Source organism: Fukomys damarensis, unplaced genomic scaffold (assembly GCF_012274545.1).
Source record: "Fukomys damarensis isolate Sample0158 unplaced genomic scaffold, DMR_v1.0_HiC HiC_scaffold_38, whole genome shotgun sequence".
NCBI lineage: Eukaryota > Metazoa > Chordata > Mammalia > Rodentia > Bathyergidae > Fukomys > Fukomys damarensis.
In genome coordinates this window covers 44373133-44389142 of record NW_022900950.1, presented here as the reverse complement: position 1 = coordinate 44389142, position 16010 = coordinate 44373133, and the positions used below count along the sequence as shown (strand labels likewise).

The window sequence follows — 16010 nt, the reverse complement described above, 5'->3', positions numbered from 1 at the left end:
TTGCCTAACTTAGCTGTCTATAATACAAGGGTCTTTTTTAGTAAAGAACAGAGAGGATGGAGAGCATGAGACAGTGCAGATCTTCACACTCACTTCATCATTTCCAGCCATCTTCAGCTCATCCTCCTCTTTCTTGTGGAAACGGGGCTGGCATCTGCATATACTGTAACTTCTTTTCAGCTGAGGAGACAGGGTATGGGCTATGGGCTCCTCAGGAGAAAGTTTGGGAAAGTTGCTTATCTCTAAAAGAAAAAAACCTAACTTTTAAAGTTCCATTTTTCAGTGCCAGTTACATTTGTAGTGGAAAGTATGGTACTTAATCTCATTAGTGCTGTCCAAATGATTCAGTATCAGAACTTTACAACCCTTGGAAGAAAAGTCCAAGGAAATCCTTGTGAGCAGCTTGCCAGAGGGGAATGATGAGGGAGGCTAAAAGCATCCTAGGGCTTCCTTGAAAAAGCAGAATTGGAAAGTAGAAAGTGAAAAAAACAATATCCTTCAGGAACAGAGAATGACGGGTAATGTACTACAGACATATGCAAGGCTTCCTCGCTGTCTTCCCATACACCCTTCTCCCGTGACTGCGATGCTATTCTAGAATCACAAACCTTCCTCTGACTCAGTCACAGTGAAGTTTATACATCGTCTTAGTATTCAGGCTGTGTTTGTTCTTGGTTCTGGTCAGGTGCCCTCTCAATACAGACAGCTCTTAAGCCAAAACTGGTTCTTTTCATGTCACTTACCCACAGCATGGGGCAGCAGACATTAAAATGCTGTTATGCAGTGGTACCCTATAAACGTATCCTTAATTTCTTACTGCCTTTAAGGAGTTATTTTCAAAAAGAAAGAAGGAAGGGGAGCAGGAGAGAGGAAGGGAGAGTAGGAAGGAAAGAGAGAGGGAAGGAGGGGGAGAATGAAGTGGAAACAAAGTCTTTGTAAATAGGGAGGGAGGGGCTGAAGGGAGGACAGGAGAATGGGGAGAAAATGAGAACCAAGATGGATTATGCAAAGGTGCAAATTTCCAATGACGAATGTCATTATATTGTATACCTAAAATGTACCAAATAAATTAATTTTTTAAAAAAAGAATGCTGACTTTAGACTCTTCATCCCCACTTAATTCAAGGCTTCTGTTGCTTTACAGAAGAGATATGTTGGATATTTTGAAAAACTGATGACTTTATACAACAGGACTCTTCCTCCAAGAAAAATACTCATAATAAAAAAATTCATTATTTATTCAATTCATGGTAAGTGCCATATTTATAAATAAAGGATTGGGCAGGAGTGCCAGTGCTCCCACTAACTGGGAGAGTTTTTGCTCATGGTTACATATACAGATGATCTCAACTCCATAGTTGTCTTTTTCTATTTCCTCACATGTGAGCTCCTCCCCGTGAGTTGCCCAGAGATGCATGGCCGTGTTATCGAGTCCTTGCTGTCCCTCTCCTCTTTCTCGTCATTCCTTTGGGGCTCCATCCTTTTCTCTTCTCTCCTGTTCTCGTTGCTCCCCTGGCATCAGCCCACACTAGACGTTTCCAGTTACAGCCTCTGACAGAGGTGAGAAAGACCCGTGAGTCCTGAAGAACACTTCTTTCCCACCCCACCTCTAGCTCAGGGCTTATCTTGGCAGAGGTGTCCCCATATTATTCTCACTACTCCTTCAGAGGCCCTTTTTTCTCATAACTCTGGTTTCTCCCTTTCCCTTCTCTCCTCTTGTAATCATCTCACTTCCAGCACCTCCATCAAGATCCCTTGAATATCTAATGAGCAAGTGCTTTATTTTATGTATTGCCACGTAACTACTGAGTACACGTGCTAGTCTTCTCTTCCCTTAGGGAGTCCTTGTGTGATTACCAGAGAGAAGGAAGTACATGGATATACATCACATCACACTGTTAGAACACAGAGTTAGGGGAAGGGGTAAGAAAAGCTTCCTAAGAGACAGCACTTGGGTCCTCCTCCCACCTGAATCTCCATGAAAAGGTAAAGGATTAGGAGATAGCAGGTCTTGATGGGAGTCTCTTCTCTACCAAGTATTTAGTAGTAGTAAAAATCCTTACCAACTTCCAGAGAGCTGACAATTTGAATGCTTCCAGAATGTAAGGAAAGAGAAGAAGCTGTGACTGAAGATCACCCAGGAAAGCATATAATTGTTCAGATTTTCTTTCTCTGGAATGTGAGAAAAAGAAGCAGGGTGAGGAACCAGCCTCCAGTCCCATGTCTATTTCTCCATCACCCACTGTGCTTCTGCTGCACAGCTCACTCCCAGCGGAAGTGGGAAAACAGATGTCTCAGCTGGAAGGGGTGGGGACTCACCCACTCTCACTGCCAGAAAGACAGCAGGAGGGTGATGCTTCTGAGCAGAGCTCTTATGCCAGCCAAATCGCACACCACGAGGAGGTATTGAGCACTAGACATCATAGGCTCCTTGGTGTCAGAGTGTTCGTATCTACCCAGATAGGATGTCTGCCTTCTGAGGAGTCACACAAAATAAGATCTAGACATATTTTCTTTGATGTTGTCCAGTTACTTGGAAATTTTAAAAAGCCTTTAAAATATAAATAGATAATTGTTCATTGAAATGTGAAATGCTTTTTACAAATTATTGACGTAGGTTAATTTGCCCCAGGAATTTTAATGGAGATTACAAAGGTTTCTGGCTTCTGGAAACACATTTCAACCCACATCTATTGTTTCTGGGGGAATTTTGGCCTACGTTTCTGGACAAGCATTGGGCTGTCTTGAAACCCCACCTGTCCTGGCAGGATACTGCTTGGATGTATAAGTAGATATATAAGTCTGTGAAAGAAAAGGCTTTGTAGACTGCAAATTCTGGCTGCATCACGGGACCCATGTAAATTATGAGGACAGAGTCTCGTGGTTGACCTGACTCAGGACCCCACTTGAAGCAGACCTCTCACAGGAGAGATGCCAGGCTTGTCTGAAGATGGTAGGGGTCTGGAAACAGCACTGCCTTGCTCCCCTTTCTTTCCACACGCAGTGAGGCCCAGCAAAACAATCCAGACTGCAGTGTGAGTTAGCACTTCCTTCCACTAAGGAAGATCAACTCAGTGGTTTGACAGCAAGCATTAAACTTGAGTGTGTACTCTGCCTCAATTTCTTTGTAGAATGGAATTGGCAATATCAGTACAAATCTATGTGCATGCAAGCATTTAGTCTGTGTTAGTTTCTGTTACTGTAACAAATACTTGAGATACATCAAATTATAGAGAGAAAAGGTTTATTTTGGCTTTTTTTGGAGGTTTCGGCCACAGTTGGACCTGTTGCTTTGGGCCTGTGAAAAGGGGAAGAGTGCATGGTGTATGAAAATGTTCACCTCCTGGTGAGGGCACTAAAGAAAGAGGCTTGGCCTCTTCAAGGGAATGGCCCTCTTTCCCCTAAAACTCCCCAGTAGGCCCCAGCTCTTAAAGGTTTCCACCACCTCCCGATAGTGCTCCACTTACATGATTTAAAATGTTTAAAGGTATGAAAATTTCAATCAATACTGTTTCCTTGTCATGTGGTAATTAAGCTATCTGGTTTCATTTAGTCCTAAATTTTATTGGTTTCTGGTAGACATCAGTGGAAGGAAGGTCTGCAAATGGAATGGGACAGAGGGAACTGAGGCAAGAAATGATGATTCCTAATGACGCACTGATAGAGTGTTAGTGAAATAAAATTAAATGAAAACAATATGACAGGAGCAATCAAGAGTAACTAATGTACGGCTGTATTAGAATATTTATTAAGGTGAAATATGCAGGGTTGAAAGGATAGGGGAGGCTCCTCAAACCAGTCAATTGGAGGCAAAAAAGGGAGAATGAAACCAATTATCCGTAAATATACACTAAACACCACAAGAATTTTGGATATAGCTATCCTATATTTTCACAGAGATTGCTTTAGAAGCCAGATTGAAAGTAGGGCAAGAGGAATTTTGTTTATCTATCTTTTAAAAATACCACCATTAAAAAATAAATAAATAAAAATACCATCACTAGAGGTCTGAAGGAAGAAACAGGGTTGCAAGTCACCTTCCTTAATTTTTTTGTTTTTTTTCTGGAGAGGCGAAGCAGTGATATTCTCATAGAACCTGAATTACACATGTGTTTTTGTTTTCTTTCTGGCCAATCTAAAATAAAGAAACCTACTTTGGGAGTCAGAATTAGCCTTGAAGCCTTCTTTTTCAAAGACAGAATCCATAGAAGACCAATTGATTAAATAGCACCACATGGTTAAATGGGATCGTTTTTCTCTTTTAAGTTCACAGTGTTAATTGGCAGGATGGCTTGATCTTTGTTTTAACCAGCGTTATCTTTTTAATTGTATTTAGGAGTTGGTAAAGGCGATGGAAGTGATCTAAAGGTTCAGATAATAATGCAGCAGGAGGCTGTCTTTTCCTGTTCTTCCACAAACTATATGGTAAGAGAAACCAAAATTTGGTGCTAGTTTGAAATCTCAGTGCCAAATTACCATGCAACCTTCCCAAACCATCATTCGCGCCAAAGAGATGCCATGTTGCTTTCAGGTTACCACCACCTTGGTGATGCTGAGTTTGGATGCAAACTGGAGTTCCCTGTACGTCATCACTCAAAATGGTTTTAAGGCCATTTTCCAGAATATATTTCAGTTCAGAGTGTAGCTCTGCCTTTCACTTTTCCACAAATGCCGAGCAAATTTCCAGGAACCTATCAAGGTTTCAAAGTCATTTATCTGGCCAGCTTTGCCATGTTACCTTCTTTTTTTTTAAATTGAGTTTATTGGTACAATCTAGGTATACAGTACATTTACATTCGTCATTGGAATCTTGTACCTTTACATGACAGGGCTTGATTCTCATTTTTTCACCTTATCCCTGCCCTTCCTTCACCCCCTCGTCCCCTCCCCATTGACAAACACTTTATTTCCATTTTCTCATATTTTTCCTCTCCCTTATTACCTTTCTCCCACCCTTATTACACTTTCCCCACACCTTTAGCCCTTTACTTCCTATTTCACATTATTAATTATCTCATTAGGATCTTGTGTACTATTATACTTTTCGCACCAGAGAAACTATTGGGTATTTCAGTTAAAGAAATCTCTGTATGAACATTAAAAATAGGGAACCCTAAAATAAAACTAAAAAGGAAAGTAAAAGAGAAAAGGCAATGATGTAAAATTAAAATAATCCTTAATTCTGAAGATGAAAATGGTCCCTGAACATATTTAAATTGTTTCTTGCTCTTGTAGTATTATATGATTATTATTTTTCTATTATTTAGAGAATACTTTATTAGTTTCTGTAATCAAACCCACGTAGATATGACCTTACCTATTTAATACAGTGCATTACCCCTGTACAGATGGAAAAAAAATTAACATTTCTAGACCAATATGGCTGTCAATTTCTGTACAATGCCAACTCAACACAGTAAATTGGGATACATTTTTCCAAAGTCGACAGCACAGTTAAAATTTCCAAAATTTCAAATTATATATATATGTATATACATATATATATATGTATACATATTTATATTTATATAACAAGACCAATTATAGCAGTATGTTATGCATCAATAGCAGCAACAGCTTTTCCAGGTTCTGTACTCATCCGAACAAAATTATAGACATTCAGCACACTCCATTAAAAAAACAAAAACAGGGGCCGGGGATTTAGCTCAGTGGTTCAGTGGCCTGCCTTGCAAGCGCAAGGACCTGAGTTCAATCCCCAGTACCAAAAAAAAAAAAACAAAAAACAATCAAAGAAAAGAATAATACCCAGAAAATAGCAAAGTTCTGTTGCTGTTGTGGTACCTGGCACCATTTTTTTAATTAGCATCTTAATCATCATCTGAAAAGAGAACATTCTAGAGTAACATCATTAAAAATAGCTCTGATAAAGCACAGTCACTACTACATACCATAAAGCAGGTACAAGATATTTTACATTCACAGAGATATGATACAGTATCGTCCTACATCAATAATAGTAGAATCAGTTTTGGTTTGAAATTTGCTTTGTCTGCGAATAAGATTGCTACACCTGCTTTTTTACTGGACTCCTGTCACATGGAGAATTGTTTTCCATCTCTTCATTTTCAGTCTATGGGCTTCTTTTTGCACTAGGTGTGTTTCTTGTATACAACATATTGTTGGATTTTGCTTCTTATTCCATCCTGCCAGTCTATTTCTCTTGATTGGTGAGTTGAGGTCACTGACATTGATGGTTATAACTGATATGTACTGACTTATTATTGTCCTGTTATTGGCCTTTTGATGATTCTTTCTTTTTCACCATCTCCTTTTAGTTTCTTGCCTTGCCTATTTGATTTGCTCTGTTGGGCCTCTTGGTGTTGTTGCCTTCATTGTCTTTTTCTAGGATCTTGTTTAGAATTGCTTGTAGTGCTGGTTTGGTATTCCTGTAGTTTCTCAGGTGTTCTTTGTCGTGGAAGTATCTTATTTCCCCATCCATTTTGAAAGAGAGTTTTGCAGGATACATCAGTCTAGGTTGGAGGTTGTTTTCTTTTCAGCACTCGAAATAGCTCACTCCAGGCTCTCCTTGCCCTAAGGGTTTGTGTTGAAAAGTCTGCTGTGATTCTGATGGACTTTCCTTTGCATGTGATTTGTTTCTTTTCTCTTACTGCTTGTAGTATTTTGTTCTTCTGTTGGATTTCTGGGATCTTGATTATTATATGTCTAGGTGTAGATTTTTTTGATTGTGGCTAGCTGGGGTCCTATATGCCTCAGTTATCTGAATGTCAAATTCTTCCCCTCTGTTTGGGAAGTTTTCTGTCATTAATTCTGGGAACAGCTTTTTTAAGTCATTTGTATTTTCTGCTGCTACTTCATGGATTCCTATCAGTCTTATATTATTCTTCTTTGCATCATCTAGGAGTTGTTGGATTGATTTCTCATGATCCCCTACTGTTTTTAAGAGACCTCTCTTTTCATGGTCACTGACTGCAATCTTATTCTCTATATCTGAGAGTCTATCTTCACATTCTTTTATTCTGTTGTGTACACTTTCAATGGAGTGTTTAATCTCCTGGATATCTGTTTGAATCTGTTTTATGGATTCCATTTCTTTCCTATGTTGGGCATTTATTGTTTCCATTTCTTTCTTATGCTGGGCCTTCATGGCTTATATTGTGGTCCTGAGCTCATCTATTTTTTTGTCAGTTTCTGTTCTAGAGTTTCGAATCACGACTTCCATTTTGCTCACTATCTCTATGGTTATCTGGGAAATTATTTCTGTTTTGAATTTTTCTAGAGCCTGATTGATCTGTTTTGCTACTTCCTGTGCTTTGAGTTCAGGGTGTCCTGGTGGTTCACTATTGGCTTTTTCATCCTCGTTTGCCCTACTGTTTGCCATTGGTGAACTGGAAGTCTGTCTTTGTGTCTTGCTTAAGTGTTTTCTCATTTTTATGTTTGTTGTCGGGCTGTCCTTGGTTTAATCTCTGGATTATCACCCAAATCTTCCTGATATAGTTGCACCCTAGCTTCTGGGTCTCTAACGACCCACAGACATTCTTATCTTCATAACATCAGAGAAAACAGCTTATCAAATCAACCATAATCCTTTATCCCAACTGATACAATCAGCAACACAATATGATCAATCACAACTTGGAAAATGACCACCTGTGGTAGTCACTAGTCTATCACCCTTAAACCATTTGAACTAAACTGAAATCAAGAAGCAGTCCAAACATGTCTGCAGTGAACAAACTTTTCAATATAGTATATTTAGCATTTAGGATGGGGGCTCAGACAGAGCTAGGACGCAAGACCCCTGATCTCAGTTAGCTGATGGCTGAACCCCATGATGCAGACTCACCTTGGGCTGCAAGTCCCAGACTGAGTTCCCCAAGCTTCTGAATGGTTGAACTCCACACCATTCTACTACAGGTTTCCCATGCCCTTTCTTTAAAGATGTTCAAAGTTGGGAACTCAGAAAAATACCCTTGATGACCACCTCTGCCTCTGCAGGGTGGATCCAAAGACTGGCACAGTCAGGAGGTCTGAGAGTGCGTGCACAGTGGGAGGGGTGTAGTTAGGAGAGTTGTGGGGGTTCAGGGGCGCCCGCGTGTCTACCTTCCTGGCGTTGGAGCATGGTGGCTCTGGGTGGGAGAGGGCATGGCTATCCTTCCCATGGTGGATCGGGGCCCAGGCAGCCCTCCTGGTGCTGGAGTGATTGCCATGTTACCTTCTTGAGGTCATTTCATCTTTTACTATATCATACTGATTCTAAAATTTTGGTGTCCCTGAACATTACTTAGGAGCTCATAAAGATGCACACTCCTAAACTGCACTCCCTTAGTGTTATTTAGGAAGTATCAAATGGGGCTCAGACATCTGTAGGTGGGCAGCGTCCTCAGTGACTCTCACTCAGATGTTCTGTGGGAAGCAGTGCAGGAGTAGACCTAGGGCATGGGGAGACACCTTTGTACCCACAGCAATGGGGCTTGGAAGGCCACACTTAGCTCAAATGCTAAGGAAGTGCTTAATATGATAGACCCTTTCTAAACAGTAAGAAAGTTTCTTTCATTGATTTTGATCTTATGTTTCAAGTTATCAATGTTATTCTCCCCACACGCTATTGTTTTGTTTTGGCTTCCCCTCTCTGATAGCATTTCTGCAGTCCTAAACTTTAGCTTTTTATTGTCTTCAAAAATATTTTATTCTTGTCTATGCTCATCCACCCCCACCACTGCTTTTTTTTTGAGACAGTGTCTATGTGATTCAGGCTGGCCTGGAATTCACTATGTAGTCCAGGCTGGCCTCAAATTCACACTGATCTTCCTGCCTCAGCCTCCCAAGTGCTAGGATTACAGGCTTATGCCATCACATCCAGCCCACTGCTCTTCTTTAAACTGTCATTTGTTCTTTCATTCACTGCATATCTTTTCCTCGCCTTGCACACACTGTTGGGTAAAAGAATCATATGAACTGAAAATTCTGTTTGTCTTAAAGATACTTATAAGTACTGTGTGGCAGATGCAGGAGCTACAACATGGGCAGTTTCTACCCCAACCATTCAGACACCTTAGTCATCCCTGATTTAGCAGATGAGCTTTTCTGCTGCTTCTGCAAACGGCACTCACAATCTCTCACTCATTTTAAACTTTGATATTGTCTTTTATTCTGTCCTTGCCTTGGCCTCCTAAAATTCAACTAATCATTAATTCCTGTTGATTATACATTTGAAATTTCTCTTTTTTCTTCCTTCCTGATCCCACTGCTACTATGCACCTAGTCCAGAACTTCACTTGTTCATACCAAGATTTCTCCAATGGGCTCTCAACCTTGTCTTTCTCCTTATGTATGGTATGTGTAATCTTGCAATATGCAGCATGAAATAAATATTGATTTCATTGTGAAAAGTTGTAGGAATAGCAAAATACACAGCATGCCCAGAATGAAAGGCAGTGAGTCTCCAACTCAACACTTTTTTTTTTTTTGAGATGGGGTCTCCCTTTGTAGTTCAGGCTGACCTTGAACTCACTACATAGCCCAGATTGGCATGGAACCCTTGGGAGTCCTCCTGCCTCAACCTCTCAAGTACTGTGATTGCAAGCATGTGCCACCATGCCCAGCTTTGGCATGCTCAACATTCTTATCAGTAAAATAATGATCATATCTCAAGTGTTAAAGAATTAAATTAGATAATATATATGAAGTTACTTTGTGAACTATAGGTTACTAAATAAATATTATACATGATAACTATTGGGCCACTTTGTCACAAAAGAAAATTCTCACTTCAGCAACTTCACTTTTATTTCCTTAGCTTTTGAGCTTTCAAGATACAGTAGCCCTAACATACCTGAACTTCTTTCTACTAGTAACTTGACATAAAGATTCCACTCAAGTAGAATGAGTCATCTCCTCTGGCTCTTGGAACACAATTCTAATTTCTCTTTCACGTTTTTGCTGGCCTTTCCTCCCATATTTGGGTTATTCATTTATCTACCTCCCTACTTCTATTTCCTCAATGACACTTTCTCACTCCATACCTCCTTTTTTGTTCCCCTAGTCCCTCACTGTAAAACAGCACATTCAGTCTTCACCGTACGGCTTGATACTTAATTCTGTATCATTCTACTGTTGTTCCTGTACAGCTCTCTGAAGGGACTGACTGAACCTCACCTTCTTTTGTATTTTTCATAGGATCTAGCATAGACATTTCTCACTGTGGGTGCCATTAATTTTGGTAGTAAATTGATAGCAAAGAAATACTTAGTTTAGCTTCCAAGTTGTTTGTCCCAGAAACTTAACATATTTTTGTTTGCAACCTGCAATGGACAAGGCCAACGGTCTCATCAACAACACATGAGTTTTGGTAAAACAGAATCAGTTATTCATTACTTTTTGTTTTTTGTTTTTTTGATTTTTGTTTTGTTTTGTTTTGGTACCAGGGATCAAACTCGGGTCCTTGTGCTTGCAAGGCAGGCCACTAAACCGCTGAGCTAAATCCCTGGCCCCGTTTTTGTTTTTGTTTTTTGAGACAGGGTCTCGCTATGTAGTTGAGACTGACTTAGAACTCACTATGTAGCCCAGGCTGGTCTTGAACTCACAGCAATCCTCCTGCCTCAGCCTCCGGAGTGCTGGAATTACAGGCATGAACCATCATGCCCATCATTATTTTTTGAATGTTGATGTTAGCTTTTAACATTGAGCTTCTTAGTACATTCTTCAAAGTCCTCCCCCCCAAAAAGGGTTCCAACAAAAGAAAATCAGATGATTAAACATTAATGCTTAATTGGTTAATTTCCAATGGAAAATTTAATACTTTACTTTCCAAAAGGGCTCTACCATAACCCTCAACATGTAGGTATTTAAAATTTTTAAACAGTATTGCAATTTCATAGAAAAAATGATTAACCCTTATTTTTGCACCAAGAGTTCTTGATAGATTTAGGGAGCCTGGATAAATGAAAATTAATCCTCCTGCCTCAGCCTCCGGAGTGCTGGAATTACAGGCATGAACCATCATGCCCATCATTATTTTTTGAATGTTGATGTTAGCTTTTAACATTGAGCTTCTTAGTACATTCTTCAAAGTCCTCCCCCCCAAAAAGGGTTCCAACAAAAGAAAATCAGATGATTAAACATTAATGCTTAATTGGTTAATTTCCAATGGAAAATTTAATACTTTACTTTCCAAAAGGGCTCTACCATAACCCTCAACATGTAGGTATTTAAAATTTTTAAACAGTATTGCAATTTCATAGAAAAAATGATTAACCCTTATTTTTGCACCAAGAGTTCTTGATAGATTTAGGGAGCCTGGATAAATGAAAATTAACTTCACTATCATACTTGTCCTATAGTTCTGAATTCCGTGTGTTTTTTTTCACAGGTCTTTCACGACATTGAATCAGACAGAGTAATAATTAATATATTCAATTGTCCAGCTCTGTATGACGAAGTGAAAGTGAAATTTTTATCCTCGGTAAGTAATCAAGAAACAATCTCTAGGGGCTGGGGATTTGGCTCAAATGATCTCTACCACTTTTCTTGTCTCATCTTTTGAATGATTTTGGTTTGGAATTTCCTGTTACAGTTCCCAACAAGGAAGATGACAGCAACCAATCAATGGCCAAGGCAGGGGAGAAAAGTAACAAATCAGATCCACAGCAACATTTTAAAAAAGAATATACATATTTTTTGTTCATTTTTTCCTAAATTCTATGCAATTTATATGTATTAATTTTCAAATAAGAAAAAAATACAAAAACCAAGATGCTAAAAAAACAGATACATCTACCTGTAAAGTGGTTACATTTTTGGTTTGCATCATTAAAAAATGTAGCTGTCCATAATTGACAAAATACTTTAAAACAAGGGAGATTTTACTTTCCTTTGAAATGATATGTATTACAAATGGTATTTATTCATCTTGTTTACCCTATGAAAAATGAGAATGCCTTCCATTGTCATTACTCTGAATATCATTACTGCAGTGTATAATTTATGTTGGGCATTTGTAAAATGTCATGCCGGAGTATTTTTCTTATATAAAACGTTTCTAACCCTGAGTAGTTTCATTTTCCTATTAAATCACCTATCAGGACAGCCTATGGGGTTGGTCGATTTAAAATTTATTTCTTGTGCCCTCCTTAATCCCCTACTGGCTTCTTGGAAGATTATCTACTAAATACTGAAATGGCTGAAGCAAGTGGTCTAGATATTTCTCATATCAGACAGTTGCCCCTTGAATATGGAGCCACTCTAAATTCTCAAGTAGTAATCTCTAAGCAGAAACAGTGGTATAAAACACACTGGGCCAGGGAACCTTGACAAACTCGTCTTTGTAGTTATCAAAGGTTGTGACGTGAAAGCAATTTGAAAACATTTAAGTACTTCTGTCATCATCGGTACTGATGGTTAATTATCCAGTGTAGTTATATCTTGTAGAAATGGATGATACACGTTATATTTTCCTCTAACTTAGTCTTGAGGTCTCTGTCTCTGGAAAGTGGATATAAGTTCTAGTATTGCTTTGACAGGGCTCTGGGCAAGGTACTTATGAATGCTTAACAATGTGTTTCTCACAGGATTATTAATTATCCTGGTGGTCAACCTAATGCCTGACTGTCCAACTGGTGACCAGGTATCCCTCTCCCAGGAAACTTGTTTACACTGGTAGTTACCTTTGTGACTTATCTGACCTGTATCTAGTTTATTTCTACCAAGATGGCCACTGCCTGGGAGAACCTGAGAGAAGAGTTAGGCTCAGGTGTGTTGGGCACGTAAGACACAGAAGGCTACACAACAAATCACATGAAAGAACAGAAGTGGTGTTTTATTACTTGCAGATCCCCTAGAGGAGAGGGCAGCAGACCAATGGGAAAGGGGAAACCATCCAGGACATGTCTGTTCAACCAGCAGTGGGGAGCAGTACAGTGAGAGAGACCTAGGATCAAAGCTTTCATTAGGGTCCAGTCGTTATTTTAGCAGCTTTCAGAGAAGTCTAACTGGTGGGTTTAAAGCAAGCAGGCATGAGTTTCTGAGTCACACTGAGACTTAGTAGCAATCCCTGTGACACATTTGCACAGATCCCCTGGGGGGCAGTGGAGCAAGACAAGTAAGTTGTACCTAGATGTCTCATAGGAAGGTAGTTACCAGAAGATTGGTTGCATATGGCAATAATCTGGGTTGATCACACTGAGAAAAACTGGGAGGGGGCAAAGAACTAAAAACTGTGTCAGGGATGACCGAGCCTCGGTTCTGGTATGAGAACAATAAATGCCAAGGCCACATAAACTTTTAAATGATCACGACAGTATGTTTGGGTATAAATAGGTATAGGTCCTTAGTAGACTCTGTGTAGCACTATAAAAAACAGATTAAAAGACCAGTAATATCTATCATGGAAAAAATACATTTTGGGGGAGTAGAACTGCTGTCATATGGGAATTCTACACATAATGTATTGAGGAGCTGCCAAACTGTTCTCCACCTTGGCCACATTATTTTGGGCTCCCACCAGCAGTGTATGAGGGACCCCAATTCCCTGCATCCTCACTGATGCCTTTTTCTTGTTTTGCCTCTCTTATTTTATGGTCATTCTAGTGGGTGTGAAGTGGTAACACTGTGACTAAGAATCTTCATGTGCTTGGTGGACCTCTGCATATACAATCTGGAGAGATGTCTATTTAAATTCTTTGGTCATTTTTTATTTGTGTTCTTTTTGTTGTTGAGTTGTAAGGGTTTTTGATATATTCTGGATGAAAGGTCTTCATCAGAGACATGACCTGCAAACATTCCCTCCTATTCCACGGCTTTTCAACCTGTTCATGCCCTTTAATGCACAAGTTTTAAAATTTTAATGAAGTCTAACTTACCTGTTTTTTTCACTGTGCCTTACATTTTATTTGAAAATATTGACTAAATGTTTCTTCAACCCTTAAAAAATACATGTCCTTGAATTTTTTGACAAACACCAAGAGAAACAATATTCTCTTAAAGCCTTTTCTCTTAAGTGTATTGTTATAGAGTGCTCATATTTGATAGATACAATTTGACAAATATGTGAAGAAATAAGGGAAAGAATTTTGATCTCTTTGTAATCATTAGGTAACAATTTTATTATGAAAATAACCTTTTTTTTTTAATCATGTCTTTTTAGGAGCTTCCCAAGTATTATGACAACTGTCCTTTTTTCTTTTGGTTTCACACATCCTTTATACACAAAAACAGGTAGGGATATACTGTAATCAAATAGTAACAGCTTAATATTGAATGTCTGGATGTAAAGTGTAATGACAAAACTTTTGCCTACTGCCATAAGTTTAGTTTATAGAAACCAAAAACTCTCTGAGTCACTGTTCACGGCCTTACTCATTCTAATGTGATTATTTTAAAAGTACAGCTGTGTTGAGTTGATAGGCTGACCAGTCACCTGATGAGGGGACAGCAGCAGATTAAATAATGATACACAAAGAAACAAGGAATAAAGAATAAAGAACGATAGTTTATTACTTGAGGGGGTTGGGAACTGATCTCTGGCTCTCTCCTGGCTAAGACCACGAGCTCTGGTTTAGTCAGCATTTATGATTATACAACACAGCAAGGGGGAGTGAAGGCAGATGTCGGGAATAAGGGAACTAAAGCACCTAATGATCCAGTCTTGAAAAAAGAGTGTATGCGAACCTGTGAAGGCCAGGTTACAATTAATGAGGCATCTGTGGTACCCTGCAGGTCATAGCTGAAGAGCTACCGGCATTATCTAGGTAACATTTGATCTCAGAGAATGGTTGCAGAGAGTCATAATTCCTCAGCTGCAGTGTTTCCTTGCTATTAGAGATGTCACAACCTCATCAGTCACTGAGACCTCAATTGTGACCATTGGCATAGGGAAGTCTTTCTCTGAACACCAGCTGAAAGGTCAATTAGCAATTCACACTTAAGCCTTGGAGTGACTCATAATATTAATTCATAGTTGAATTAATAAGCCAAATCAATTATTTCTCAAGCCTGCTCAGTGAAGGTTTAAGCAGGTCTCCTGCACAACTCTTCTTGAGACTTACTGCTGGGTTAGCCTCAATACCCATGCCACACAATGTTATGTTCATATTGTGAGAACGAACTCTTTTCTTGAAGTTTAATAAGCATCTGCTCATCACCTTGAATGTAGCAGGTCTTCAGTAAGTGTTGATTTACTGATGAATGACCACCAAATTTTATGCTAAAATAATGTGTGTCTGAGGGAGGCTGCAGCTAGTTTTAAAGCAGACTGGCACATGTTTATCTATGGAGAAGTTACAAAACGTGGTAAGTATTAATGCAGTCAACTAGAAGATTATTAATAGTTTGTGTGTGTTACTAGGAATTGAACCCTGAACTTTATACACGCTAGGTCTGTTCTCAAACACTGAGCTACACCTCCAGACGTGCAGTCTCATATTTAAACATGATTAACTGAATCAGGAAGAATTATTCATTGGCTTTGAAGATTATTATTCCAAAAAGTCTTTTACCATAACTGGAAAGTCATTCTTGAATCTATAAATTTTCCATTTTAAAGAGTCTTGTAATGGGGGAGGTGAGTTTTTTTTAATAGCACCATGCCAGTCAATATAAAAGGAAAAATATTTTTTAAATCATTCATGTAAGATCAGACTCGAGGAAGTAGCTGTGATTGTATGTGATATGAATTGCCACTGTTGTTACACCCAATCCAAGACTTTTCTTCAAGTCTATGCCAGATCTAAAACACCTCCAGTCTAAGAAGGCAACAGTGAAGGAACGTCTGGTCTACATATTTGTAATGCATATACATTTCATAGATTTTGAGGGAGTAAACTTTGGTTTTAACGGAAAAAATTATCAATTTTTTCCTGGATGTATACAATGAATTTTGGTTCCCTCTCACAGAGAGAACTAGGTGGAGTTTCCTCTGCTATCTCTCAGAAGTGGCTCTGGCTGAAGGACAGTTTTGATCTTTTAAACACCATCTTCACATTGAGAAGCAACACATTGGATCCTTTTTTTTTTTTTTTTTTTTTTTTTTTTTT

The 16010-nt window shown here is 39.0% G+C and overlaps 1 protein-coding gene across 7 annotated transcripts in view; it reads left to right on the top strand.

The window, feature by feature from the left end:
• Positions 1-16010, top strand: part of LOC104870857 (phosphatidylinositol 3,4,5-trisphosphate 3-phosphatase TPTE2-like) — a 115175-nt gene that overhangs the window by 97577 nt on the left and 1588 nt on the right. For all 7 annotated transcript variants that reach the window (XM_033760023.1, XM_033760025.1, XM_010636638.2 and 4 more), the window contains 4 exons: positions 1145-1250; positions 4337-4425; positions 11351-11443; positions 14123-14193. In XM_033760023.1, coding sequence (XP_033615914.1) covers positions 1145-1250; positions 4337-4425; positions 11351-11443; positions 14123-14193 — 359 coding nt within the window. The remainder of the gene's footprint in view (positions 1-1144; positions 1251-4336; positions 4426-11350; positions 11444-14122; positions 14194-16010) is intronic.